Raw genomic sequence first — 27,972 nt, forward strand, 5'->3', positions numbered from 1 at the left:
TCTTTAATGAGCTTTAGATCCAGAAAATCCACCATCGTGTCCGAAATATTGGGGATCAGCTTGACATTGATATTGTTTGAATTAAGCTCTTCTATGAAGGCTAAGCAGTCTTCCCTGGATCCCTGTCACAAAAATACAATATTGTCAATAAATCTGAACCATTTTTTGACCTAAGTCTGAAAGGCTGTCAATGGGCGCACGTGTGTCCCCTCCCACCAACCCAAAAATAGGTTTGCGTAGGAGGGGGCACAACACGCGCCCATCACCGTCCCCGACACCTGTCTGTAGAAATTCTTGTTGAAGACAAAGTAATTGTGGTTCAATACAAAAAACAGTAATTCAAGAATAAAAGAGACATGCTTACTTTCCATAGTCGGTTGATTTTGTAGAAAATATGTAACCGCTTGCAGTCCTAAGTCATGTCCTATATTCGTATATAGCGATTCTACATCCATTACCACAATGAGTGTTTCTTGATCAATTTCTACATTTTGCAGTTGTTCTATAAGGTGCATAGAGTCTCTGATGTAGGAGTCCAGTTTGAGTACTTGAGACTGCAGAAAGAAATCCAAATAAATACACGCTCTTTCACAGAGCCCTCCTATGCCCGCCTCTATTGGTCTACCTGGTGGTTGTTGTAAAGATTTATGCACTTTGGGGACCAAATATAATGTTGGAATTATCGTAGCTTCTACTGTTAGATAAGTTGCTTCTCTTTTGGTTATGATGTTTTGTGACATTGCCTCCGTGATTAGGCGGGCCAATTTACGTTTGAATATGTCTGTGGGGTCTGCTGGTAGTCTGGAATAAAAATGTTGATTATTGAGCTGTTTATTTGCCTCTGTTATGTAATCTTCCACTGCCCATAGTACTATATTACCTCCTTTGTCTGATTCCCTGATTATGAATTTATCGTTGTTTCCCAATGATGTGATGGCTCTTTGTTCCTCCTTGGAGATATTATTGCCACGTATTGGATTGGGGTTTAGTTCTAGTATATCCTGTAACACTGTTTGAAAAAATATATTTATTGCGGGACAGATGGCTAAAGACGGAGTAGATTGAGAAGGCAAGCGGCTAGGAAATGTGTTACCTCGTATCGGCTGTGTTCCTTCATTTTCTTCCAGCAGATCCATCAAATCCATGAAGGCCTGTCTTTCTGTTTCATCCAGGTTGTCCAAAAGAGATGGCTGTCGGTGTATAATTTTGAATGTTAATTGTCGACAAAACAGGTATACATCTTTAATGAATGTAAATTTGTCCAATTTTTGCATGGGAGAAAATGTTAGACCTTTTCGTAATACATTGGTTTCTGCTTCCGTTAAAATATGTGAAGATAAGTTGACAATTTGAAGTTTTTGGTCATCATTAGTCGTACTTACTTGTTCATCTAGCGTTGATAGTATTTCTTTCTTGATTTTTGTCCTGGTGATGTGTCTCTGTGTTTGGGGCTTCTTTTGCGAGTGTTTATTCTGTCTGGGCCTGTATCCACATCGCTGACATCCGTGGATAAAAAATCACTTGATGCTGATTCTGTTAGTCCCTCTGCAATAATCTGTTTGCTAGAGTTTTGTTTGTAAGAAGCAGATTTGCGTGTTCCTCGTCTGTTGCCTTTATGTATCCATTTGTATTATTTCTTGGTTTGATAATCTTCCCTGTCTCTGTTAAATTTGTTTCTTTTTCCCTCTTTTATTTCCTTCTCGTACTTTTCCAAGATTTCTTTAAGTTTGTTTTGAAACGGTATAACCTGATTTTGTGAATTGAATTGAAGCAATTGTGTTTCTGTTCTCTGTATTTTATCTTTGATTTGACTTAATAGATTACGATCATGTGTTAGTAACATTTGAATTAAGATAATAGAGCATTGTGTAAGACCCTGTTCCCAAGTTTTTCTGAATGACTCTTCTACTTCCCAGGATGGGAAGATTTGAATGCGTAGGCCTCTGGGCATGATGCCCTGTTTTAGGTACTCCTCTAAGCTTTTGATGTTCCACCAGACCCTTATATATGATTTTTGTAAGTCTGTCAACTCTCTCGATACATGTTTGAATTCTGGGTCTGTACTATTGTCATTGTCGCTTGAAAATACAGAGGCTACTTGAGTATTCCATAGTGTTTCCCTAGCATTCATATCTAGTGCCATAATGGGACCCCTGTCATATGTGTGATATGCTAGGTAAATGATGTTGTGTTTTATTTGTCTAGAAATGGGATCACTTGGGTATAATACCAGTGATCCCTAAAAGCAAACTTGATGTATGCCTGTGGACTATAAAAGCCACATAATGATTGCATATTTAAAGATTCACATATCCACAACATTAATTGACTGATATATTCCATTTCAAATTTGTACGTAACCATACCCTCTAATCATAATACAACACAATCCTCCATACACCTTCATTTGCATTAGTACACGGTACCTGTTTTCCAAGTAAACTGACTCTGTTACCTAAGCAACACACGCGCGGGTGGGTGGACCGAGTGTGTGCCGGTCGGGTCACGTGAGGCAGACACAAGAAGGAGGTGGAGGATTGTGTCCGTCTCGCGGGACTTCGGCCGGCGCATGCGCGGGATATCCACACCGCGCGCTCAACTACCAGCCCACCCACGCCAACATCTACACAGGTGAGACCCCTTAACTAACCTCACTATAGAGGTTAAATACAGCACTCTTTAACTACACATATTTACCCCTGAGGAAGCCAGACGGTGGCGGACGGTAGCGGACCACATATACTACATATGCTCATCATACATTATACAGCACACTTTGAACACCAACACCAATAGGCACACCAGGGGATAGGTAGCTGCAGCATGCCCTGCAGACAACCCAAACAGGCCATGCTCAGATTTAGGCACATCATGTTTGTGCTTTTTAAGTGTTTTTAAATGTTTGTCCAGTGTGAAATTGCTATTACACAAATAAACAGCGTGAGTGCTTGGTATTTCACAATTACACTCGCGATTCATGTCGGCCGCCGCCTGCGGTCAGCCAATCATGTAGAGCGGGTGTATTTCGGTAATCAGTCCAAACAGACCATATCTTATTAAATTGTTCATATTTACCTTCGTCAGTTGCCTTTAATTCCTTCATACGCCTGATTGAGTCTAGCGCCTCTATCCACTGTAGTCTGGTAGGTGTTTCTGTCAACTTCCAGGGTCTGGGAATTATTTGCCGCGTAGCCATGAGAAAGTGGCGCAGCAAATTTATTTTGTATTTAGCGATGGGTCCAAGAGCCATGGATAGAAGCACCAGCTCAGGGATTGGAACTACTTTTCTCTTGCAGACGCTGTTATAGAGGTCAAAGATGGCTCGCAAGAGATCTTGTATGGGCTTGCATTCCCACCATATGTGGAGCATGGAGCCCACCCCCCACTACAGCGCCAGAAGGTGTCTGGGACACCATTGGGTCAGAATTTTATAATTTAGCTCTTGCATGCGGCAGGAAATTGACGACTTGCGCGTCAAGATCAGCGCCTTTTGCCATTGCGCAGGAGTAAATGACTTGTTAAGGTCCCTCTCCCAGGCACCTGCGCAGTCCGGGCGGGTGTCCACCATACCTACCCGTGTCAATATAGAATAGATCAAGGAGATCGCGTGTGGAGGCGTAGAAGTAGAGAGGCAAAGATCTTAAAATGAAGAATTGGTTAATAACCGTCCCACCTCTCCTAATGAGGAGACATGAGACATAGTCACAAACCTGAAAATATAGGAGCCCTCTGGTTGAGGGAACACCGAGTATTGTTGTCACCTCGATTTGAAGTTTAATTCCCGTATCCGTGACGATGTCCCTCAGTCTGGGAAGATATGAAGAGTTTTCCTGTGGCAGTGAATGGAGTCCCGCTATGGCTGGATTACCAATTAGTGGTGTAAGTGGGCCCGGAATCTTTATTAATCCCGAAGTGAGTGCAAATTTTCGCCATGAGGTTAGAAGAAGTGTTAAAAGAGGTGATAGATTTGCATTGGGTGGTAGTGAGGGCCACCAAAATGCTCCCAGCGCCTGTATGGGGTTATGATCTCGCTCAAAGTTTCGAGGAGCGTTTGTGAAAGATATCCAGTACATAAGTGGCAATTGTTGCCTTATAATAAGCAAAAAAGTCAGGGAGCCCTGTCCCTTCATCAAGTTTGTGTAATGCAAGGGTAGCATGCCTGATGCGGGGTTGCGTGCCCCGCCATACAAAGTTTTGGGTCATGCGTCAGAGTTTATTGAAGTACAACCTGGGAAGGGGGATTGGTATTGTTTGGAAGAGATATAAGAGACGGGGAAGCACGTCCATTTTGAGGACATTGATCCTACCAAACCATGACAAAAGGAGTTGTGCCCATTTCTCTAGGTCTTTTTCAATTGTCCGAAGCATGGGTTTGTTGTTAAGGTCTAAAAGTGAGGTAGTGTACCCAAATAATGTATGGATTCAGTTGCCCACTTGAAGGGAAAGGTTGCTTGTAGCCACGCTTGCTCAATGGCAGGGAGAGAAACATTGAGAAGTTCCGATTTATGAGTATTGATTTTAAAATTACTCACCCCTCCATAGGAGTCAAACTCCTTTAATATTGCGGGTAATGTCGTGTTTGGGGATGTGATATACAGCAGTAGATCATCTGCGAACAGTGATAATTGACAGTGTTTTTCGCCCACTTGGAGGCCACGTATGTCAGGGTTTGATCTTAATGCATTCGCTAAGGGTTTCCATCGCTAGCAGGTATAGAAATGCGGACAGGGGGCAACCCTGTCGTGTCCCATTGGTAATACGAAGTGGGTTAGAAAGTGTGCCATTGACTCGGACAAGAGCTGTTGGGTCACGATAGAGTGCCAGGATGGCTTGTAGGAATTTAGGGCCCAGGCCGAGTCTCCTAAGTACTGCCATTAGGAACTCCCATCGCAGCCTATCAAAAGCCTTCTCCGCATCTACCGTGAGAAGGCATAGTTTACTACCACTCTTGCGTGCTCTCGCCATTAGGGTTATATTTTTTGCTGTATTATCTTTGGCTTCCCTTCCTGTCACGAAGCCCACTTGGTCCAAGTGGATGAGTTTTGGGATATGGGGCTGGAGGCGAAAGGCCATCATTTTTGTGAGCAATTTTATGTCCACATTTAGCAGAGATAGAGGTCTAAAGTCCCCGCATGTGGACAGGGATTTCCCCGGTTTGGGTAGGACCATGATTGTTGCTTGTAGGGATTGAGCCAGGAAGGGAGTGCCGTTTGCTACCGCACCTGTAGTAGTATGGGTGTGATATCTTCCTCAAACATTTTGAAGAACCGTGGTCCAGTGAAGCCATCTGGACCAGCACTCTTTCCGGATTTCAGATCTTTAATGACCCTTTTGATTTCATGTTCCATGAAATCCTGGTCTAGGGATTCAGAGCTCTCTTGTGCTATGGGCTTAGGCCCACATTTTGATAAATATTCCTCAATGTTCGTGGCTTTGGGCTGTGAAAGCTGTTGCTTATTATGATCTAAGTTGTAAAGGCGTTCATAAAAATTACGGAACTCGTCTACTATGCCCCGTGGCGAGTGGATTATGCCCTTGTCTGTAGAAGTGATAGAGTGGACATGTGTGCGTGGAGCCTTTGGGTGTAATGCCCTCGCAAGCCACGAGCCGCATTTATCCCCATATTCGTAATAGCTTTTACGCAATCAGTTACGCGCGCATTGGGTCTTTTGATCTAGAATGCCAGAATCTTTTGTATCACTGCAGATAATTCTGCTTTGACAAGGTCAGATGGAGAGGTTTTATTGTTAGATTCGAGTCTCTCTAGTTTGGCTAATGATGTTGCTAGCTCGTGCATTCGAGCTTTTTTAAGACGTGAGCCATGGGACATTAAGACACCCGAATATTTCCCTTTAATGTTCCCATAAAAGGGGGGCGTTGGAATTTTGCATATTATATTGTATAAGAAATGCGTGAATGGTGTTCTTGATGTCTGTGACACACAGCGAATCATTTAGTAGGTTTTTGTTAAGTCTATATGTGTTAAATCGTCTTGGGGAAGCTGAGATCATGATGGATCCCATTACTGCCGCGTGGTCCGACCACACGAAGTTTCCTACAGAGCATTTAGGTGTTAGATCAATTAGGTGGTGGGAAATAAACAGATGGTCTATCCTGTGGTAATTATTGTGTGTTAAGGAATGATATGAGTAGTCGTGTGGGTGTAGAATTCTCCACATGTCAATCAAATGCATCTCTCTAAACGATCTCCTCAATCTATTCAACCGACCTAACGGGATGGCAGACTTACCCGTTGTGGAGTCTAGCGATGGATCAAAAGAGAGGTTGAAGCCAGATCTTGTTGCAGTGAGCTCTGCAGATTTTTGTGGCAGATAACCTTTAACCCCTTAACGCTCTGCGCCGTAGCTCTACGGCGCAGAGGTATAAGGGATGTATGAAGAGGGCTCACGGGCTGAGTCCTCTTCATACAGAGGTGGGGGTTTTTGCATTTTGCACAAAACCCCCACCGCTAATAACCGCGGTCGGTGCTTGCACCGATCGCGGGTATTAACCCTCTAAACGCCGCCCGCAAAGTCGCGGGCGGCGTTTAAAAGACGGCGGTGCGCGGGCGCCGCCATCTTTTTTTCGATCGCCACGCCCCCGAACGTCATCGGGGGGCGGCGATCGGTTACCATGGTAGCCTCGGGTCTTCTCTTGACACGAGGCTACATGGTTTATGCAGGTTCGTTACAATGAGCCAGTGGCTCATTGTAATGTAAGACCTGCAAAAACGCCATATATTGCAATACTGTAGTATTGCAGTATATGGTAGGAGCGATCTGATCATCTAGGGTTAATGTACCCTAGATGGTCTAAAAAATAGTGAAAAAAAAAAGAAAAAAAAAAGTTTAAAAAATAAAAAAAATTAATAAAATATTAAAAGTTCAAATCACCCCCCTTTCCCTAGAACGGATATAAAACATAACAAACAGTAAAAATCACAGACATATTAGGTATCGCCGCGTCCCAAAATGCCCGATCTATCAAAATAAAAAAACGGTTACGGCCGGCGGTGACCTCCGAGGCGGGAAAAGGCGCCCAAATGTCCGAAATGCGACTTTTACACCTTTTTACATAACATAAAAAATGAAATAAAAAATGATCAAAATGTCGCACAGACCTCAAAATGGTAGCAATGAAAACGTCGCCTCATTTCGCAAAAAATGACCCCTCACACATTTCCGTGCGCCAAAGTATGAAAAAGTTATTAGCGTCAGAAGATGGCAAAAATTTTTTTTTCTTTTTTGTACACATTCGTTTAATTTTTGAAAATGTATTAAAACACAATAAAACCTATATAAATTTGGTATGACCGCGATCGCACCGAACCAACGAATAAAGTAAGCGTGTTATTTGGAGCGAAGAGGGAAAGTCGTAAAAACAGCCCACAAGAACGTGACGCACGTGCGGTTTTTTTTCAATTTTTCCACATTTGGAATTTTTTTTCAGCTTCGCAGTACACGGCATGTTAAAATAAATAACATTACGGGAAAGTAAAATTTGTTACGCACAAAATAAGCCCTCACACAGGTCTGTACACGTAAAAATGAAAAAGTTATGGATTTTTGAAGTTGGAGAGCGAGAAATGAGCCGGAAAACCCTCCGTCCTTAAGGGGTTAAAAGAAGCATAACAAAAGCGAGTGGGCCGCTGTTTTAGGGGAAAAAATGGCTAGAAGGTTGGAGGAGTGTTTAAACTAGAGACCTGGGGGGAGGGCAACTACACTTGTGCAGGGCAAATAGACAGTGTACATAGAGAGCTGGGAAGAGTCATAGTCCATGGGGGAGGAAGGGGGGCTGGAATGAGATTGGGGAATAAGAACAAAAGGAATACGGACAGGGAAAACCATATAAAGTGTATGTACACAAATGCTAGAAGCCTCACAAACAAAATGGAGGAACTGGAACTCTTGATCTTGGAGCGGAAATATGATATAGTGGGTATCAGCGAGACATGGCTGGACAGTAGCTATGACTGGGCTGTTACTATAGATGGTTATAGTCTTTTTAGAAAGGATCGTATAAATAAAAAAGGTGGAGGGGTTTGTTTATATGTGAATTCTCGCCTCAAGCCCGTCCTGCGAGATGACATCAGTAACGCAAATGTGGAGTCCCTAGGGGATGAGATAAGAGGAGGGAAAAAGAATAATAAAATATTACTAGGGGTTTGTTATAAGGCTCCAAATATAATGGAGGCAGCGGAGGAAATGCTGATAAGTGAAATGGATGCGGCTTCAAAGCATGGTGAAGTACTTATCATGTGGGACTTCAATTACCCAGATATTGACTGGGGGGCAGAAACCTGCAGGTCCTTCAAAGGCAGCAGGTTCTTGTCAACAACAAAAGACAATTACCTGTCGCAACTAGTACTGGAGCCAACAAGAGGGGGGACACTGCTGGACCTTATCCTTACCAACAGACCTGATAGGGTATCAAAACTACAGGTTGTGGGGAACCTGGGGAATAGTGATCATAATATTATTGATTTTGTATTATGCTTTACTAAGAGCGTTAGTGAAGGGGCAACCAACACTCTAAACTTCAGGAGGGCAAATTTTCAGCAACTAAGGGAAGACCTTAAAGGCATAGACTGGGATAATGTTCTCAAAGACAAAAGTACCCCCCAAAAATGGGACTTTTTCTTATATATTCTGAAAAAGTCCTGTGAGAAACACATACCTTATGGGAAAAAGCATAAAAGGAACAAGAAAAACCCTATGTGGCTAACTAGTCTTGTAAGGAAAGCAATAAGCGAGAAAGATAAAGCGTTTAAGGTGCTAAAACGTGAAGGTAGCGATGAGACATTACAGGATTATAGAGAGAAAAATAAATCCTGTAAAAAGCAAATAAAGGCCGCAAAAATAGAGACTGAGAGAAATATTGCCAGGGAGAGCAAAAATAATCCCAAATTATTTTTCAAGTATATAAATGATAAGAAACTAAAAACAGAGAGTGAGGGTCCCCTTAGAAATAATATACATGGTATATATGGTACCAATATACAAAAAAGGATCAAATAGCGATCCTGGAAACTACAGACCCGTGAGTCTAACTACTGTGGTGGGGAAAATATTTGAGGGGTTTATTAGAGATGCTATCCTGGAGTATCTCACTGTGCACAACCTTATAACCCAGCGTCAGCATGGGTTTATGAGAGATCGGTCCTGTCAGACTAATCTGAATGTTTTCTACGAGGAGGTAAGTTCAAGACTGGATCTGGGGGACGCTGTGGATGTTGTATATCTGGACTTTTCAAAGGCATTTGACACCGTGCCACATAAAAGGTTGGTATATAAAATGAGACTGCTGGGAATAGGAGAAAATCTGTGTATTTGGGTAAGTAATTGGCCTACTGATAGAAAACAGAGGGTGGTCATTAATGGCACATTCTCAGATTGGGTTGATGTTACCAGTGGAGTGCCACAGGTGTCAGTATTGGGGCCACTTCTTTTTAATATTTTTATTAATGACCTTGTAGTGGGTTTACACAGTCAAGTTTCAATATTTGCAGATGATACTAAGCTGTGTAAAGTAATAAATACTGAGATCGATAGTTTAGCATTACAGAGGGATTTGTGGAAGCTTGAGGGATGGGCAGAGAAATGGTTGATGAGGTTTAATGTAGATAAATGTAAAGTTATGCACTTGGGCCATGGAAACAAAAAGTATAATTATGTTCTAAACGGTCAATTACTTAGTAAAACTGAAGCTGAAAAGGACTTGGGGGTATTGGTGGATGGTAAACTTAATTTTAGTGACCAGAGCCAAGCGGCTGCTGCTAAAGCAAATAAAATAATGGGATGTATCAAGAGAGGAATAGATTCTCATGATAAAGACATAGTTTTGCCCTTATACAAATCCCTGGTCAGACCACACATGGAATATTGTGTACAGTTTTGGGCACCAGTGTATAAAAAGGATATAGTAGAGCTGGAACGGGTGCAGAGGAGAGCAAACAGGATTATTAGGGGAATGGGGGAACTAGAATACACTGACAGATTAAAAAATTTGGGATTAATCAGTTTAGAAAAAAGACGACTGAGGGGAGACCTCATTACAATGTACAAATACCTGAACGGACAGTACAAGGATCTCACCAAAGATCTTTTTATACCTCGGCCTGTGACCAGGACAAGGGGGCATCCTCTACGCCTAGAGGAGAGGAGATTCTACCATCACCATAGACAAAGGTTCTTTACTGTAAGAGCAGTGAGACTGTGGAACTCTCTGCCGCAGGAGGTTGTTATGGCGGACTCTATGTACATGTTCAAGAGAGGCCTGGATGCCTTTCTGGAGAGAAAAAATATCACGGGTTATGGGGATAAAACATTTATTTAATTCTTAAAGGTTGGACTTGATGGACTTGCGTCTCCTTCCAGCCTTATATACTATGAAGTCTCCGGCTAAGATGATCTGTGAGCCGTCTGCAAACTCCGCCAGCTTCTGTAATGTGAAGACACCAAAGGGGATTTGTCCCTGGTTAGGAAAATAAATGTTAGCAAATGTATACACTTTGTTGGCATATGACAGTTTTATGAAAACATATCTACCATTAGGATCTGTGAGCGATGTTAGTACTGTATGTTGCAGGGATTTGTAGATGCCTATCGAGGCACCTCCAGCCTTGCGGTCAGGATGAGGACTGTGGAACCAAGATGAGTAATAATTTGTGGGGCATTTGGGCATATGTAGTGCACAAAAGTGGGTTTCTTGTAGCATAACTATCATTATGCGTTTACGGTGTAGATGGTAGAGGAGCTGGCCTCTCTTATTAGGGGCACTGAGACCTCGTACGTTGAACGTGCAAAAGTAAAGTTGAGACATACTAGATTTTGGTCTGTTGGTGTGAAAGGGAAGAGAAAAGGGGAGGGGGACTTAAAGAAAGGAGATACTAAGGGAAGTACAATGTGGTGGGTGAAAGGTATATGCAGGACACAACAAACTGGGGGTTCTAAGATATGTAGGTTATTGACAACCAAATACTAGCGTAAGGTCCAAATTGACCTACAACAACTCGTCTGAGTTTACTTTGTGTAGCCTCAAGAGCTACTGTCCCTATGTGGAGGAAAGGGAAGCTGTGACCTGTGGAGCCTCCCAGGTCTCCCCATACCTGCTAGAGTGGTCCCTGTTAAAGGGGTTGGTTATGAATAGGCAGCAAGAAAAAAAAACATAAAGCGTATGCAAATATTAAATGTTAAACAAAAACATTTTGTGTCATTCCTGTGCATGGCCTGTGAGAGCTTTTCTCTGCTTTTTCGGCTCCCTCCTCGGTTTTGGTTGCACTTTCTGCCAGGCCATATTTGGTGGGGCAGGAGGTAAGCTGGGAATAGTGGGCCAGTCCAGCAGGTTAACCATAGGGAGTTCTAATGTCCCCAGGAATTGTGGAAGGTCTTCTAGTCAGGGCCGGATTAAGGTTGGTGGGGGCCCCTGGGCGCAAAATGTGGTGTAGACCCCCACTGAGTGTAGCGTACATACACGTCCCCCTGCTTCCTTTCCACGATCCCAGCAATAACACAGCTACATACAGCCGCCTCACCCCCAGTAACACAGCTTCATACAGCCGCCTCACCCCCAGTAACACAGCTTCATACAGCCGCCTCACCCCCAGTAACACAGCTACATACAGCCGCCTCACCCCCAGTAACACAGCTACATACAGCTGCCTCACCCCCAGTAACACAGCTACATACAGCCGCCTGGCCCCCAGTAACACAGCTACATACAGCCGACTTACCCCCATTAACGCAGCTACATACAGCCGCCTCACCCCCAGTAACACAGGCTAGAGCGTGGCAGGCACATGTCTGGCGTGCTGAAGAGGAATAGAGGTGATCGCAGCTCACCCCTCCCCTCTCCATAGAGAATAGAACCGGCTCTATCTCTTTTGCGGCCATGGCTCGAAACAGTGAGTACTCATTGTGCTCACCGTATCAAGCCCAGGCTATAGACCCCTATGAGGGAAGTATATCCGGCAGCAAATTTGCAGCCAGATAAACGTCCCTCATACATTCTTATGAATGTACCCTTACACAGACATGTTTATACAATTACACACATTTATACACTGATATATACACACCTTTATATACTTATATACACACAGATAAAGTTCTACACTCGTATACTCGCACCCATATACATACAAGTATACACACACATTTATGCACTCATATACATTTATACACTAATACACAGAGTATATACAAACTCATAAGGTATATAAACACATACAGCAAATACACACACATTCAGTATATACAGCATATACACACACATACGGGAAACAAACACACACATTCAGTATATAGAGCATATACATACATACCATATACCTAGCATAATATATAAAATTTAAATGTACATATATATATATATATATATATATATATATATATATATACATCTTATGCATCTATACACAGTAGATGCATATATACCCATATACACAGTATATACACATAAACAGTATAATCACATATACACAGTATGTACAAAGTAGATTCATATATATATATACACACCTATACACAGTATATGTACATAGATAAACAGTATTTACACATATACACAGTAGATGCATTTATACGCTGTACATACATATATACACAGTATATACCCCTATACACATTATATGTATTTATACACATATACACAGTAGATGCATATATACACAGTAGATGCATATATACACAGTACATACACAGTAGATGCATATATACACAGTATATACACAGTAGATGCATATATACACAGTATATACACAGTAGATGCATATATACACAGTATATACACAGTAGATGCATATATACACAGTATATACACATATACACAGTAGATGCATATATACACAGTAGATGCATATATACACAGTACATACACAGTAGATGCATATATACACAGTACATACACAGTAGATGCATATATACACAGTACATACACAGTAGATGCATATATACACAGTACATACACAGGAGATGCATATATACACAGTATATACACAGTAGATGCATATACACACAGTATATACACAGTAGATGCATATACACACAGTATATACACAGTAGATGCATATACACACAGTATATACACAGTAGATGCATATACACACAGTATATACACAGTAGATGCATATACACACAGTATATACACAGTAGATGCATATACACACAGTATATACACAGCAAATGCATATACACACAGTATATACACAGTAGATGCATATACACACAGTATATACACAGTAGATGCATATATACACAGTAGATGCATATATACACAGTACATACACAGTAGATGCATATATACACAGTACATACACAGTAGATGCATATATACACAGTACATACACAGTAGATGCATATATACACAGTACATACACAGTAGATGCATATATACACAGTATATACACAGTAGATGCATATACACACAGTATATACACAGTAGATGCATATACACACAGTATATACACAGTAGATGCATATACACACAGTATATACACAGTAGATGCATATACACACAGTATATACACAGTAGATGCATATACACACAGTATATACACAGTAGATGCATATACACACAGTATATACACAGTAGATGCATATACACACAGTATATACACAGTAGATGCATATACACACAGTAGATACACAGTAGATGCATATACACACAGTACATACACAGTAGATGCATATACACACAGTATATACACAGTAGATGCATATACACACAGTATATACACAGTAGATGCATATACACACAGTATATACACAGTAGATGCATATACACACAGTATATACACAGTAGAAGCATATATACACAGTATATACAATGTAGATGCATATACACACAGTATATACACTGTAGATGCATATACACACAGTATATACACTGTAGATGCATATATACAGTATATACACAGTATATACACAGTAGATGCATATATACAGTATATACACAGTATATACACAGTAGATGCATCTATACACAGTATATACACAGTAGATGCATATATACACAGTATATACACAGTAGATGCATATATATATATATATATATATATGCCTATATACAGTATATACACAGTAGATGCATTTATACGCTGTACATGCATATATACACATATACACACCTATACACAGTATATGCACATAAATAAACAGTATTTACACATATACACAGTAGATACATATATATATACACAGTAGATACATTTATATGCTGTACATACATATATACACAGTATATACCCATATATACATAAATAAACAGTATATACGCATATACACATTATATGCATATATACGCTGTACATACATATATATATACCCTGTATATACACATATACACATACAGATAAATACATATGTATATTCTTACCTTTTAGGATGACCGGCCGTGGCTTCAGGCAGGCGTTCGGGCGGTGGGGGGGTCTTTTGGTTGTTGTTCGGTCGGGGAGGGGGTTGGTGGTGCTTCTTCAAGCGCGGGGGGGGGCTGAGGGGGGGGTCGCTTATTTGGCCGGGGAGGGGGTGGGTGGCGTTTGCTTGTTCGAGCAGGGGGCAGCGGGTGCTTGTTTGAGCAGCGGGCGGGGGTCAAGCGAGCAGGCTTTCTTGTTCAGGCGGGCCGCCGGGGGTTGGTTGCTCGGCCATGCATGGCTGGGGTGCATGGACGGGCATGGGCTGGCCGGCAGGTGGTAACCTGTTGCGGGAGGGGGGGTGGGCCGCTAGTTGGAGGCGGTGTCACCTGTGCCGAGTGGGCAGCCTGGGAGGTGGAGGCGGTGTCACCTGTGACGTGGCGTCTCTGTCATGCGGGGAGGCGGTCACCTGTGTCTAGCGGCGGTGGGTATCTCAGGCGGGGGAACGTGGGTTGCGATCTGGTGGGGGCCCTTGGGGGGGGGAAATGGTGGGGGCATTGGGGCTCGAGCCCCGGGAGCCCCGCCTATAATCCGGCCCTGCTTCTAGTGAACGGAAGGTTGCAGATTTCCCACCATGACGGGCAGTTAATTGGAATGGGTATCCCCATCTGTACGTGATGTCTTTCTCACGAAGAAGGATCAGTAGTGGTTTAAGGGCTCTCCGCAGTTGTAGTGTGCGTCTTGCCAAATCAGGTAGTATTATTAACGGGCGGCCTTTGTAAGATAACGGCTCTGCAGCCCTGGCTGCTCGTAGGATGGCTTCTTTATCCTTAAAAAAATGGATGCGAAAAATGATATCTCAGTGCCTTGAGCCATCTGTAGGTTTGGGGCCCAGTGCCCTATGTATGCGGTCAATTTCAATAGGACGCTCCTTAGTGTCAGGTAGAATAGATGCAAAAAAAGCCCCTTATGCGGATATTGTTTCGCCTATGGCGATTTTCAATGTCGTCAATATGTGTCAAGATTTCAGAGAGTTGGTTGGAGTGGGCCTGTATTACTTGATGGTGGTCCGCTATAAGTTTAAGTGTGTGTTCCTGAGACTCCTCCATCTCCATCACTCTAGTGCCCACATGGTGTATATCTTGCCGCAGAATATCCATATCCCGCTTATGCGAGGTCTCAAGTTTGGCTAAAAGAGTCTCCAAATCACCTTTGGTTGGGATAGAGCGAAGGTGAGCTCGCCAGTCCCATGCAGGGTCTTGTGCTAAAAGATTTGGTGTTGCCAATGGTATATATGGCGGTGATGGTGAGGCCGCAGCCCATGCCAGCGATGAGCCCGGAGATCCCTCTGGGCTGAAGGTAAGGCGAGGTGTGCCGCTATATACATATAATGTGACTGTGGGTCAAAATTGTATAATAAATGATGCCATTGTGTCTTCTGTATCAAGTAGATAAAGGACCCCTGCCATGCCCCTACCATCACCAATCATATCTTTATCTTTCTTAAGCCGATGCAAAGAATTATTTTAGCCCCCACATCAATTGTTCTACCAACATGGATTACTATAACTAGCAGTGGCAGGAGCCCTCTGTGGGGATAGGGGCCCTGGTCATAGAGTAAGTGGCAAGAGGAAAAATGAAGAAACAGCAGCATTTGTCCAAATTCTCCTCTTGAAGCAGGCTGACCATCCATAGAGTACATTACAGCCTATTCATATGATTGTTCTCAGTGTCTCAGGCTCCCCAGAAGAGCTGATGATAATGGCCCATCTTCTATGTGCACAATGATACTGTAGATTTAGTTCTTCCTGCCCTTGTTTGTTTTATATGCAGGATAGATGTTTTCATAAGAGCGGATTATAATAGATAGGGTATCTACTATACAGGCAATGTCTTTGGGGCCCAGCGCTGATCATTATCTACTTTCTCCTAGAGAAAACATTCTTACTTTCCTGCAGGTGCCACTAGCAATTATATCATTCCAGCTTCCATTGAGTTCAGTAGAAGCTGCATTAATCACGATTTACTGCTCTCTAGTGGGGGCAATTGTATCATTATACATAATATAATCAATGTATTTATAGCAGGTAAGTTGTTTGTTGTAAATATAGTGAAAGAATGTGGTGTTTAGAATGAGCGCCACATTAGGCTATGTTCACTTGCTAGATATTTAATAAAGATAATGGCGTTTGTAATATACAGTATAAAATTCCCATGTACCTACTGACTTTAATCTATCCATAAAATCCAAAAAAAAGAAGCTGAACTCCAGATGCAAACAGATAAAAGTGAAGAAGAGTTTATTCCAGAACTGGTGAAGTTTCGGTGTGTTACCCCCTTTCTCATTATAGCTTTAATCAGTGGCTACATAGTGAGATAAATTACAGCCTAAGGGGGAAGATAATTTGGGGATAATTCTCTCTATGTATTCTTCTGAAGGTGATGTGTGTGATGTGCATGGAACCAAACCAGGACATACACAATATTAATATACCATGTAACATATACATAGTGCATACAGTATGTACACACTTGCATAAATCCAAATGCAGTAACCATACTGTAAAACACATGAATGATGATGTCACAATAACAGAGAATCTCCCACAATGGCTGATGACATCATAATGCCAGATCAATTCCAGCTGACTGTCCAATCAGGAGGCAGGAAAATAGCCACGCCCATTGAAAATTGACCAATCAGGAGCAAGATAGTGTAGTCCCGCCCCCTGGCTAAGGTATAAAAGGCAGCACACGCAGCCAGGTGGTCAGAGACAACATGGATCATCAGACAGGCAACATGGTGGAACAGGTCATCCTGAAAGAATATAACCAGATCCAGGAGCAGCTCCACAGCCTGGATGAAGTGTACATCCAATACTACAGCAAACAGGATGAGGACAGCAAAAATGGTGAACAACTGGAGAATAAAATCTCAGAGGATGAAGAAACAGATGCAGAAGTGCAACCACAGGCATCAAAGAAGCTGGAGAAAGCTATGCGTAGACCAAGAAACCGCTTTTTAGCCCTGCTCCGGAGACCACGAAGGTGGATTGCTGGTCTCAAACACAGAGGAACCTATATCGTCAATGAGGAACCTTCTAATGAGATCCCTGGACCCAGTCATACCAACATGGAGGACAGTATGGCCAACAGCAAAGGTAGAAAATTGCTAAGGGTCAGCCAGGTGGTCAGAAAAAACATGGATCATCAGACAGGCAACATGGTGGAGCCAGTCATCCTGACAAAATATAACCAGATACAGGAGCAGCTCCACAGCCTGGATGAAGTGTACATCCAATACTACAGCAAACTGGATGAGGACAGCAAAAATGGTGAACAACTGGAGAATAAAATCTCAGAGGATGAAGAAATAGAGGCAGAAGCTGTGGGTAGACCAAGAAACCGCTTCTTAGCCCTGCTCCGGCGACCACGGAGGTGGATTGCTGGCCTCAAACACAGAGGGACCTATATCGTCAATGAGGAACCTTCTAATGAGATCCCTGGACCCAGTCATATCAACATGGAGGACAGTATGGACGGCAGCAAAGGTAGGAATTTACTATTTCTATGTCAAAGAAGTGTTTATTGCACATAGCACAGGGGTCCCCAAACTACGGCCCGCGGGCCACATGCGGCCCGCGGACCGTTTCTAACCGGCCCCTGACGCTTGGAGCATTCGACTGTCGGGCAGGGGCTTCCGTCCGTCCGGACAGGAAGCTCCTGCCCGTCACTGTATAGTGCTCGATGCGGCTGGAAACGGCCGCTCGAGCACTATTACTGGAGCGATGAGGCCGGAAGACAACCCCGGCACACATCGCTCCAGGAACTAGGATGCGCGGCCGTGTGATGACGTCATCACACGGCCGCGCACCCCTTCCTGACCGGACGCAGCAAAAAGATAGAAGAAGCGCAGAGAGGTGAGTATACCTAAAACGGCAGGAGAAAGGTTGTGGCGGCCGGGGGCCTTAATATATAACATTAATTATCAGGGGAAACAAAGGAAATAATTAGTTAACAGGGACAGCATGGGAAATAATTATCAGGGGCAGCACAGGAAATAATTAATTATGAGGGGCAGAATAGGAAATAATTAATTATGACCGGCAGCATAGGAAATAATTAATTAAGAGGGGCAGAATAGGAAATAATTAATTAAGAGGGGCAGAATAGGAAATAATTAATTAAGAGGGGCAGAATAGGAAATAATTAATTATGAGGGGCAGAATAGGAAATAATTAATTATGAGGGGCAGAATAGGAAATAATTAATGGTGGGGGGGTATAAGAAATAATTAATTATGAGGGGCAGTCTAGTAATTAATGGGGGGGCATTATTCGATAATTAATGGAGAGGGCTCCCAGTATATTTAATAATAATTTGATCCATTAATTAATTAATTGGGCCAATATATAAAAATAGTTCACAAGGGGGTGCAGTATATTAAATAATTTATTGAGGGGGCCCCAGTGTATTACGGATGCGGTCACATGTACCGCTATTTATTTTTAAACGTTAGTCCGGCCCTCCAACGGTCTGAGGGGGACAGTGAACGGCCCCCTATGTAAAAAGTTTTGGGACCCCTGACATAGCACAATCGGTGTATGTAGTTCATATGGATATTTAATCTGTTGGCTGTGAACCTTTGGCACAGGTGCCAGAGATGACACTCAAAGCCATTTCTGTGGGCACTCAGACAATCGTCCCGGGACAGAGTTCACCAAATAGGACCAAATCTTCCTGCATTCCCAGGCCACTTAAGCCACACTTCATTGGCTGTTTGGAACTGTGGGAAAAGTGAGAAGGTGTTGACAGAACTGCATTATCTTTGAAGCTCATCCTTCTTTCTCTACAGAGAGACCCTGGAGAGAAGCTACAATGAGAGACTGAATTTTCTCTCCTTCTTTCAACTGTATTGGTGGCCTCAGGCGGCCGATACTATTGAAAGATGTGGAAGAACAGGTAGCAGTAAGTTACTGCTTAAAATGCCATGTTGACAATCCACGGTAAATAAGTGGATATTGGTTGTAGTTTGGGCACTCGGTCTACAAACGGTTCGCCATCATTGGTTTAGACCATGTTTACACTGCACTGATTAAAAGAAGCAGTGATTGGTTGACAGTAAATTTACATTTATACATAGTGACACATATTAGACACAAATCTATTTGCTAAAATGTATTATCACCCTGCAAAATGTGGTTTTATTTACCGCGATAATATGCCATGTCTCATTCCACTGACATGATATATGTATATATGTTTTTTACAGCCAGTATGTCACATACAGAAGACCAGAAGGATGATGAAGGGAAACAGCACACCATAAAATCTTGCAGAAAGAAGATGGATACTTGTAGATCTGCACAGGATGTCCGCCGTAACCCCAGCTCTATTGACCCTACTACCAGAGAGGAGCTCCGCAGGTCTGCACAGTCATCTTCGAGCATCGGATACCAGGACACCACAGCTGAAACCTCTGTGGTAGAAGCCGGCACCTCTGCCCAAGCATCCGCTGCCACCGTGCCCCTATCACTGGAGTCCTTCACGTTCCACCGCTCACTGGGTCAAGGAGGCTTTGCTCAAGTCTACCTGGCGACAGATAGGATCCGCAGAGAGCGCGTCGCCATCAAGGTCATCGATAAAAGGGTTTACACTGAAGCTGGCAGCAGCTTTGAAGAGCGCCACATCCTTCAACTCTCCCATGCTAGCCCATTTCTCATCCATGGGCTGGCCGCCTTCCACACCCTTAACTTTGTCTATTATGTGATGGAAGTGGCCACTAGAGGGGACCTGTATGATCTTATCGTAAAAATCAGTCCTCTTGATACAGCGACTGTAAGATTCATCATAGCAGAAGTGGTCTGTGGTGCAGAATTCCTCCACAGCAAAGGGATTCTTCATCGTGATCTAAAGCCAGAAAATCTGCTCCTGACCACAGAAGGCCATATCAAAATCACTGATTTTGGCCTGGCTGTGAAAGGTGTTGCTAAGATGATTACAGATGACTGTAGGGGGACGCCAGGATATGCAGCCCCAGAAATAATCTGTGGCTTACCACATGGAAGAGCCGTGGATTATTTTGCCATTGGTGTTATCCTCTATGGGCTGGTGACAGCAACGTTACCATTCCCTGGAGAAGGACCAAGAGATTGTGAGCAATCTGTCCTCAATCATGAACCACACTTCCCAGAGTCTCTTCCTCCTGACACAGTCAGCATTTTACAAGGACTGTTGTGCAAAGACCAGTTCCATCGCCTTGGAGTCAAAGGAGACATCAGGGAACATCAATTCTTCTCTGATATAAACTGGGAAGATGTGGAAGCTAGGAAGATGGCACCACCAGAGATCCTGAGGTCAGAAGCCATTAACCTCAATGTGGAAGATACTATGGACTATGCTGAACCACCACACTACATAAAATCTAAGTACCAAAATATGTTCAACCAGTTCAGCTTTGTATGTCCAGAATGGTCAACACAGTATCACCCTGTCATCACCAGGAACTGGGTGGCCACACTCTTTAGCAGATGGTCATCCCAATAATAAGAACAATCCAAGGACAATGGTGGTGGATGGCCCATTGCTCCCAGCCGAATTCTTCATCCCAATCTCCTAGTTCCTCCATAACTCCATCAAGAGGCCCATGTAGCTTGCAGCTTGACCACCAGTATAGTATAATCAGTGGAAGCAACACAACTGCAATGGAGCAGGTAAGTAGTAGGACGACATCCATTACTCTTCTCATTGTAGTGCGCAGTGCAAAGATGTGTATATAATGAATGATTTTTCTTCAGGTTGTGTATTAATGTGTATTAATCATTAGAAGTATCTGCTGCCGCCTTATCTTAACACACTGACAGGCAGAGGGTAACCACAATCAGTTAGATGAGTCTCTTGCCTGTAAGATGTATAATATGGAAATGATAGGTGTCCATAGCCATTGCTATATAAATGTGCATAGAATAAACTAGTGATTTAGGATCCGCTACTGAAATCCCAAATCTAGAATGAGCAGAGACTTCAATAAATCAATTATGAGGTCTCTGGATTTGTATGGTAGAAGATGATGTGTCATGTATATTTGTATCCTGAGCTCCATGTTTAGTCATAATCACTTACACACATTTTCTGTTGTTTCTGTAGATCACCGCTCCAGTTCAAGTCCTCGCTGTATCCTCCATAATGTGTGACATTTACCGAGCTTGACCTGCAGGTTGCGTCATGCACCTTCACCCCCGTGGATTTGACATGAGGTAGCAACTTGCTCCTTCACACACCGCAAATGGACTGCCTAAAGGTAGCATCTAGCATGTTTGCCTAGCGTCCATAGACCTTCTGAAGTTAGCCTCTGGCTCCTTCACCCACCGCAAATGGACTGCAAATAGATAGCATCTAGCATGTTTGCCTAGCGTCCATAGACCTTCTGAAGGTAGCCTCTGGCTCCTTCACCCACCGCAAATGGACTGCAAAGAGGTAGCATCTAGCATGTTTTCCTAGCGTCCATAGACCTTCTGAAGGTAGCCTCTGGCTCCTTCACCCACCGAAAATGGACTGCCAATAGGTAGCATCTAGCATGTTTGCCTAGCATCCATAGACCTTCTGAAGGTAGCCTCTGGCTCCTTCAAACACCGCAAATGGACTGCCTAAAGGTAGCATCTAGCATGTTTGCCTAGCGTCCATAGACCTTCTGAAGTTAGCCTCTGGCTCCTTCACCCACCGCAAATGGACTGCCAAGAGGTAGCATCTAGCATGTTTGCCTAGCGTCCATAGACCTTCTGAAGGTAGCCTCTGGCTCCTTCACCCACCGCAAATGGACTGCCAAGAGGTAGCATCTAGCATGTTTGCCTAGCGTCCATAGACCTTCTGAAGTTAGCCTCTGGCTCCTTCACCCACCGCAAATGGACTGCCAATAGGTAGCATCTAGCATGTGTGCCTAGCGTCCATAGACCTTCTGAAGGTAGCCTCTGGCTCCTTCACCCACCGCAAATGGACTGCAAAGAGGTAGCATCTAGCATGTTTTCCTAGCGTCCATAGACCTTCTGAAGTTAGCCTCTGGCTCCTTCACCCACTGCAAATGGACTGCCAATAGGTAGCATCTAGCATGTTTGCCTAGCATCTATAGACCTTCTGAAGGTAGCCTCTGGCTCCTTCACACACCGCAAATGGACTGCCTAATGGTAGCATCTAGCATGTTTGCCTAGCGTCCATAGACCTTCTGAAGTTAGCCTCTGGCTCCTTCACCCAACGCAAATGGACTGCCAATAGGTAGCATCTAGCATGTTTGCCTAGCGTCCATAGACCTTCTGAAGGTAGCCCCTGGCTCCTTCACGCACCGCAAATGGACTGCCTAAAGGTAGCATCTAGCATGTTTGCCTAGCGTCCATAGACCTTCTGAAGGTAGCCTCTGGCTCCTTCACCCACCGCAAATGGACTGCCTAAAGGTAGCATCTGGCATGCTTGCCTAGCGTCCATAGACCTTCTGAAGGTAGCCTCTGGCTCCTTCACCCACCGCAAATGGACTGCCAAGAGGTAGCATCTAGCATGTTTGCCTAGCGTCCATAGACCTTCTGAAGGTAGCCTCTGGCTCCTTCACCTACCACAAATGGACTGCCAACAGGTAGCATCTAGCATGTTTGCCTAGCATCCATAGACCTTCTGAAGTTAGCCTCTGGCTCCTTCACCTACCACAAATGGACTGCCAACAGGTAGCATCTAGCATGTTTGCCTAGCATCCATAGACCTTCTGAAGTTAGCCTCTGGCTCCTTCACCCACCGCAAATGGACTGCCAAGAGGTAGCATCTAGCATGTTTGCCTAGAGTCCATATACCTTCTGAAGGTAGCCCCTGGCTCCTTCACGCACCGCAAATGGACTGCCTAAAGGTAGCATCTAGCATGTTTGCCTAGCGTCCATAGACCTTCTGAAGGTAGCCTCTGGCTCCTTCACCCACCGCAAATGGACTGCCTAAAGGTAGCATCTGGCATGTTTGCCTAGCGTCCATAGACCTTCTGAAGGTAGCCTCTGGCTCCTTCACCCACCGCAAATGGACTGCCAAGAGGTAGCATCTAGCATGTTTGCCTAGCGTCCATAGACCTTCTGAAGGTAGCCTCTGGCTCCTTCACCTACCACAAATGGACTGCCAACAGGTAGCATCTAGCATGTTTGCCTAGCGTCCATAGACCTTCTGAAGTTAGCCTCTGGCTCCTTCACCCACCGCAAATGGACTGCCAAGAGGTAGCATCTAGCATGTTTGCCTAGAGTCCATATACCTTCTGAAGGTAGCCCCAGGCTCCTTCACGCACCGCAAATGGACTGCCTAAAGGTAGCACCTAGCATGCTTGCCTAGCGTCCATAGACCTTCTGAAGGTAGCCTCTGGCTCCTTCACCCACCGTAAATGGACTGCCAAGAGGTAGCATCTAGCATGTTTGCCTAGCATCCATAGACCTTCTGAAGGTAGCCTCTGGCTCCTTCACCCACCGCAAATGGACTGCCAACAGGTAGCATCTAGCATGTTTGCCTAGCATCCATAGACCTTCTGAAGGTAGCCTCTGGCTCCTTCACCCACCGAAAATGGACTGCCAACAGGTAGCATCTTGCATGTTTGCCTAGCGTCCATAGACCTTCTGAAGGTAGCCCCTGGCTCCTTCACCCACCGAAAATGGACTGCCAACAGGTAGCATCTTGCATGTTTGCCTAGCGTCCATAGACCTTCTGAAGGTAGCCCCTGGCTCCTTCACCCACCGAAAATGGACTGCCAGCAGGTAGCATCTTGCATGTTTGCCTAGCGTCCATAGACCTTCTGAAGGTAGCTTCTGGCTCCTTCACCCACCGAAAATGGACTGCCAACAGGTAGCATCTAGCATGTTTGCCTAGCGTCCATAGACCTTCTGAAGGTAGCCTCTGGCTCCTTCACCCACCGCAAATGGACTGCCAACAGGTAGCATCTAGCATGTTTGCCTAGCGTCCATAGACCTTCTGAAGGTAGCCCCTGGCTCCTTCACCCACCGAAAATGGACTGCCAACAGGTAGCATCTTGCATGTTTGCCTAGCGTCCATAGACCTTCTGAAGGTAGCCCCTGGCTCCTTCACCCACCGAAAATGGACTGCCAACAGGTAGCATCTTGCATGTTTGCCTAGCATCCATAGACCTTCTGAAGGTAGCTTCTGGCTCCTTCACCCACCGTAAATGGAATGCCATCAGGAATCATCTTGTATGTTTGCCTAGCGTCCATGAAAATCTCCATCAGTGACCATCAGGCTCTACCATTAGCGAGAGCATAGACCCAATCAAGAAGGTAGCACATGAAGAAGTCATAAAGACCTGTGGTATTTTCCACCAAGACGTCTTCTAATCCTTCCTGGGGCAACACAGAGGTTCAGTGGTTAGCACTGTGGCCTTGCAGCATCTGGGTCCAGATAGTTCATGGACAGCGCTGCATGGAGTTTGTATATTCTCCCTGTGTTTGCGTGGGTTTCCTCCGGGCACTCCGGTTTCCTCCCACATCCCAAAAATATACTGAAAGGTTAATTGGCTTCTCTTCAAATTGTCCCAAACATTAATGATGGTTGTCCCTGCACAACACCAACATCAACAGCAGGAGATAGATCCATCATAAAATAAAAGATACATTTGATGATTTTAAATACAATTGATGATTTCTGTCATTCATTATACAGATCATTCACTGCAATATGTGTTCGTAGAGTTTAGGCTAGAAGAGACAGCTGTTTTTCAGCATCTGAGGGGTTCATTATAAAGGTATCATGTCAAACAAATGTATTGTATAGGGGCAAGGTATATAACATTTACATGCTCTTTAAATAAAGAAGTTAAATACGGGGTTAGCTGGATGGAAATAAGAATTCCCCAGCCCAACTTCATGAATACAGCATCTGGGTATATCCATCATAGGATAATTGCAGAGACGTTCTGAAGGTAGCCTCTGGCACCCTTACCCACCGCAAATGGACCCCCAGCAGGTAGTGTAGCATCTTGCATTTCCTGCAATGAGCAGAATTAAACCAGGATTGAACCGGATTTGAACACATCATACTTTATGTAAGTAACACATCACTAATCCTGGCCACAAATAATGCTGTTTATAGCAATTACTATCATCGTCCCCCCTATTCTTATATCTCCACCATTATCCTAATATTCCCCCACCTACTAATGAATTCTCGATATCAACATCTCTTCTGACTACTCTAATCTACAAACTATCCACCTGACCTGCTCTCCACCACCTCCTCCACCCTCTCTCTGTAGAGCATTATGGAATGCACGTTCCATATGCAACAAAGTCACTGATATTCATGACCTCTTTATTTCTTGGAAACTGCTTTCCTGGGCCTGGCGGAAACATGGCTAAATTCTCCAGACACTGTTTCCTCTGCTGCGCTCTGTTAAGGTGGCCTCCACTTTACCCACACTTCCCGGAGCTGCAATAAATAGGTATTGGAATAGAATAGCCTCTGGTTCCTTCACCCACCGCAAATGGACTGCCAACAGGTAGCATCTAGCATGTTTGCCTAGCGTCCATAGACCTTCTAAAGGTAGCCTCTGGCTCCTTCACCCACCACAAATGGACTGCCAACAGGTAGTATCTTGCATGTTTGCCTAGCGTCCATAGACCTTCTGAAGGTAGCCTTTGGCTCCTTCACCCACCACAAATGGACTGCCAACAGGTAGTATCTTGCATGTTTGCCTAGCGTCCATAGACCTTCTGAAGGTAGCCTCTGGCTTCTTCCACCACTGCAAATGGACTGCCAAATGGTAGCATCTGGCATGTTTGCCTAGCGTCCTCAGACCTTCTGAAGGTAGCCTCTGGCTCCTTCATCCACTGCAAATGGACTGCCAACAGGTAGCATCTGGCATGTTTGCCTAGCGTCCATAGACCTTCTGAAGGTAGCCTCTGGCTCCTTCCCTTAACTTCTCTGACTAATAAAATATAAAAACATATATGGATGTCCTGTATAAATTATATCCATATATAGATCTCATCGCAAAATAATTAGGGAGAGAGAAGATATCTCACCTAGGGATTATCTAAAATATCTATGGTCTTTATGTGATTGTAAAAGGTAAGCCAATCTCTTTTCCTAACAACATGCAAAGTTGCATTCTCATCCAGATGTCTTCCTAAATAGTGAAATAACTTTTGTGGAGCTTCAGCACAGAATTGCCTTAAATATTTCCCAAATTCATAAACATGATTTCATATTATAATAGAAGTTTCAAATCCTGGAAGCACTGTACTGTTAATGTTCCTAGAGGTGCTACAGATAGTTGTGACCACATTCTGGTCAGTGTCTCAGTGGGTATGGGGGGAAGTTAGTTTTGGGGTTTCTTGCTCATCATGTATGTGAGCATTGGATGGAGAACAAGATAATTAACCAAACATCAGATAACATCTGGTTGAAAGCATTTAATGGATCAAACTATGCTCCACATCTACTTTTGTTGTTATATGTTGCTTTGTTATCATGTACATCAAATGATGGGCAAATCGCACAGCAAACATCAGCTGGGTAGTGGATTACATTCAGGTAACGTAGGTTGTTGTATAAGAGCACCCAAGAGTCTCCACCATAAAAAAATCACAGCTCCCATTAAGAATGAGGTCAACATGAACCAATCTTTTCACCCCATGTCACTTTTACCTTTAGTGTGTCCTGATTCGCTGCTAGATGCTATAACATATTATGGTTCAAAAATAGAGAGACAAAAGGGGGCAATTGTATCTGATGGCTAAAAATGAACAATTTAAAGTATAACGTTGTTAGTGAAAAAATGTTTATTTTTATATTAGCAATTTCGCACTGGACAAACATTTAAAAACACTTAAAAAGCACAAACATGATGTGCCTAAATCTGAGCATGGCCTGTTTGGGATGTCTGCAGGGCATGCTGCAGCTACTTATCCCCTGGTGTGCCTATTGGTATTGGTGTTCAAAGAGTGCTGTATAATGTACGATGAGCATATGTAGTATATGTGGTCCGCTAGGAATATAAAAATTCTATGCTCTCAGTTAAAAAAAATGCAGCACTAAAACAGTAAACGGTCCATGTAATATGAATGAGACAATATCACCATGTCCAATAGTTAGGGATAGGGGCTCTGCTCCCCACGCGTTCCGCCACCGTCTGGCTTCCTCAGGGGTAAACGTGTGTAGTTAAAGAGTGCTGTATTTAACCTCTATAGTGAGGTTAGTTAAGGGGTCTCACCTGTGTAGATGTTGGCGTTGGTGGGCCGGTAGTTGAGCGCGCGGTGTGGATATCCCGTGCATGCGCCGGCCGAAGTCCCGCCAGACGGACACAATCCTCCACCTCCTTCATGTGTCCGCCTCACGTGACCCGACCGGCACACACTTGGTCCACCCACCCGCGCGTGTGTTGCTTAGGTAACAGAGACAGTTTACTTGGAAAACAGGTACCGTGTACTAATGCAAATGAAGGTGTATGGAGGATTGTGTTGTATTGAGATTAGAGGGTATGGTTACGTACAAATTTGAAATAGAATATATCAGTCAATTAATGTTGTGGATATGTGAATCTCTAAATAGGCAATCATTATGTGTTGCATGGCTACAGGTTAAAAAAGGTCACAATACAGAAAAAA

The 27,972-nt window shown here is 43.7% G+C and overlaps 1 protein-coding gene across 1 annotated transcript; it reads left to right on the forward strand.

Annotated features, from left to right (window-relative positions):
• Positions 1-17,147: 17,147 nt before the first annotated feature.
• On the forward strand, positions 17,148-22,058 carry LOC140134024 (uncharacterized). The gene is made up of 3 exons (XM_072154689.1): positions 17,148-17,898; positions 19,620-21,060; positions 21,494-22,058. The coding sequence occupies exons 1-2, from the start codon at positions 17,148-17,150 to the stop codon at positions 20,891-20,893; spliced, it is 2,025 nt and encodes a 674-aa protein (XP_072010790.1). The 3' UTR covers positions 20,894-21,060; positions 21,494-22,058.
• Positions 22,059-27,972: the final 5,914 nt, after the last annotated feature.

This window comes from Engystomops pustulosus, chromosome 5 (genome assembly GCF_040894005.1).
Source record: "Engystomops pustulosus chromosome 5, aEngPut4.maternal, whole genome shotgun sequence".
Taxonomy (NCBI): domain Eukaryota; kingdom Metazoa; phylum Chordata; class Amphibia; order Anura; family Leptodactylidae; genus Engystomops; species Engystomops pustulosus.